This window comes from Seriola lalandi, unplaced genomic scaffold (genome assembly GCF_002814215.2).
Source record: "Seriola lalandi dorsalis isolate HSWRI2012SDOR001 ecotype SW California unplaced genomic scaffold, Sedor1 jcf7180002053623, whole genome shotgun sequence".
Lineage (NCBI taxonomy): Eukaryota > Metazoa > Chordata > Actinopteri > Carangiformes > Carangidae > Seriola > Seriola lalandi.
In genome coordinates, this window is record NW_019524176.1 from 26682 (window position 1) to 27644 (window position 963).

Genomic DNA, 963 nt, shown 5'->3' on the forward strand with positions numbered 1-963 from the left:
TGACACCTGACACCTGACACCACATTTCTTTTGAGTCGACTTCAGATTTGATCATAGAGAAGTTTATAAACCTCCAGAAAAACTTCCTGTTTAAACATATAAAACAATATACATGTAAAACTTCAGACTTTTGGTCGGTTTGTTGTTGCTAAGTAATAAGTAAGTATCTTTTATCTGTCATTATTGAATTTTCCTTGTTCCATAACAAAAAGTATCTTAACACATGATTTGAATCATCGCTACTCATCATTCAACATTAAAACAGATTCACTTCAGTTTCAGAGAGAAAATATTCATCCCAGAGAGTTTGAATCTTTACTTTAAAAATGATTTAAACAATCATCACAACAATTAATCAACTATCAGAATTAATTTGATGGCAGTTGACTAATTAATTAACTAATAGATAAATGAGAGAATATAAACGTGCTGTGATTATTGTGATTATTGTGTTATTTGAAGTGATTATTTTAACTGTTATCAATACAAACTAACACTGATAGAAATGATTCTGTGATTGACTGGAATGACTCAGTCCTGAGTTTCCTCCTGTGAGAAACAAGTTCACAAACTTTTACCTCTGAAAATAAACACCAGTAACTTCTCACCTGTCAGGTGATTTCAATAAAACACATTATTATTTTATTATCTACGTTTTCTAATGTGTCAGAGATCAAACTAAATCTTTCTCCTGGTCTTTTGTTCCTCAGTCTTCCCCCAACAACAGACCTGGAGCTCTGAGCGACGAGGAGGCGCTGTCTCAGATCAAGAAGGGTCACGACACCATGTGTGTGATGCTGAGCAGCCGACACAAGAACCTGGAGACGGTCCGAGCCGTGTGGGCCAGAGAGGACATCAAGGTGAGCCGGGTCTCATCAGGTTCTCGTCAGGGTCTCGTCAGGTTCTCATCAGGTTTCTCAGCAGGGTCTCGTCAGAGTCTCATCGGGGTCTCATCAGGGTCTC

The 963-nt window shown here is 37.8% G+C and overlaps 1 protein-coding gene across 1 annotated transcript in view; it reads left to right on the plus strand.

Annotated features, from left to right (window-relative positions):
- Window positions 1-963, plus strand: part of katnb1 (katanin p80 (WD repeat containing) subunit B 1) — an 11931-nt gene that overhangs the window by 5939 nt on the left and 5029 nt on the right. Inside the window, exon 14 of the mRNA XM_087172701.1 lies at window positions 671-860. Coding sequence (XP_087028827.1) covers window positions 671-860 — 190 coding nt within the window. The remainder of the gene's footprint in view (window positions 1-670; window positions 861-963) is intronic.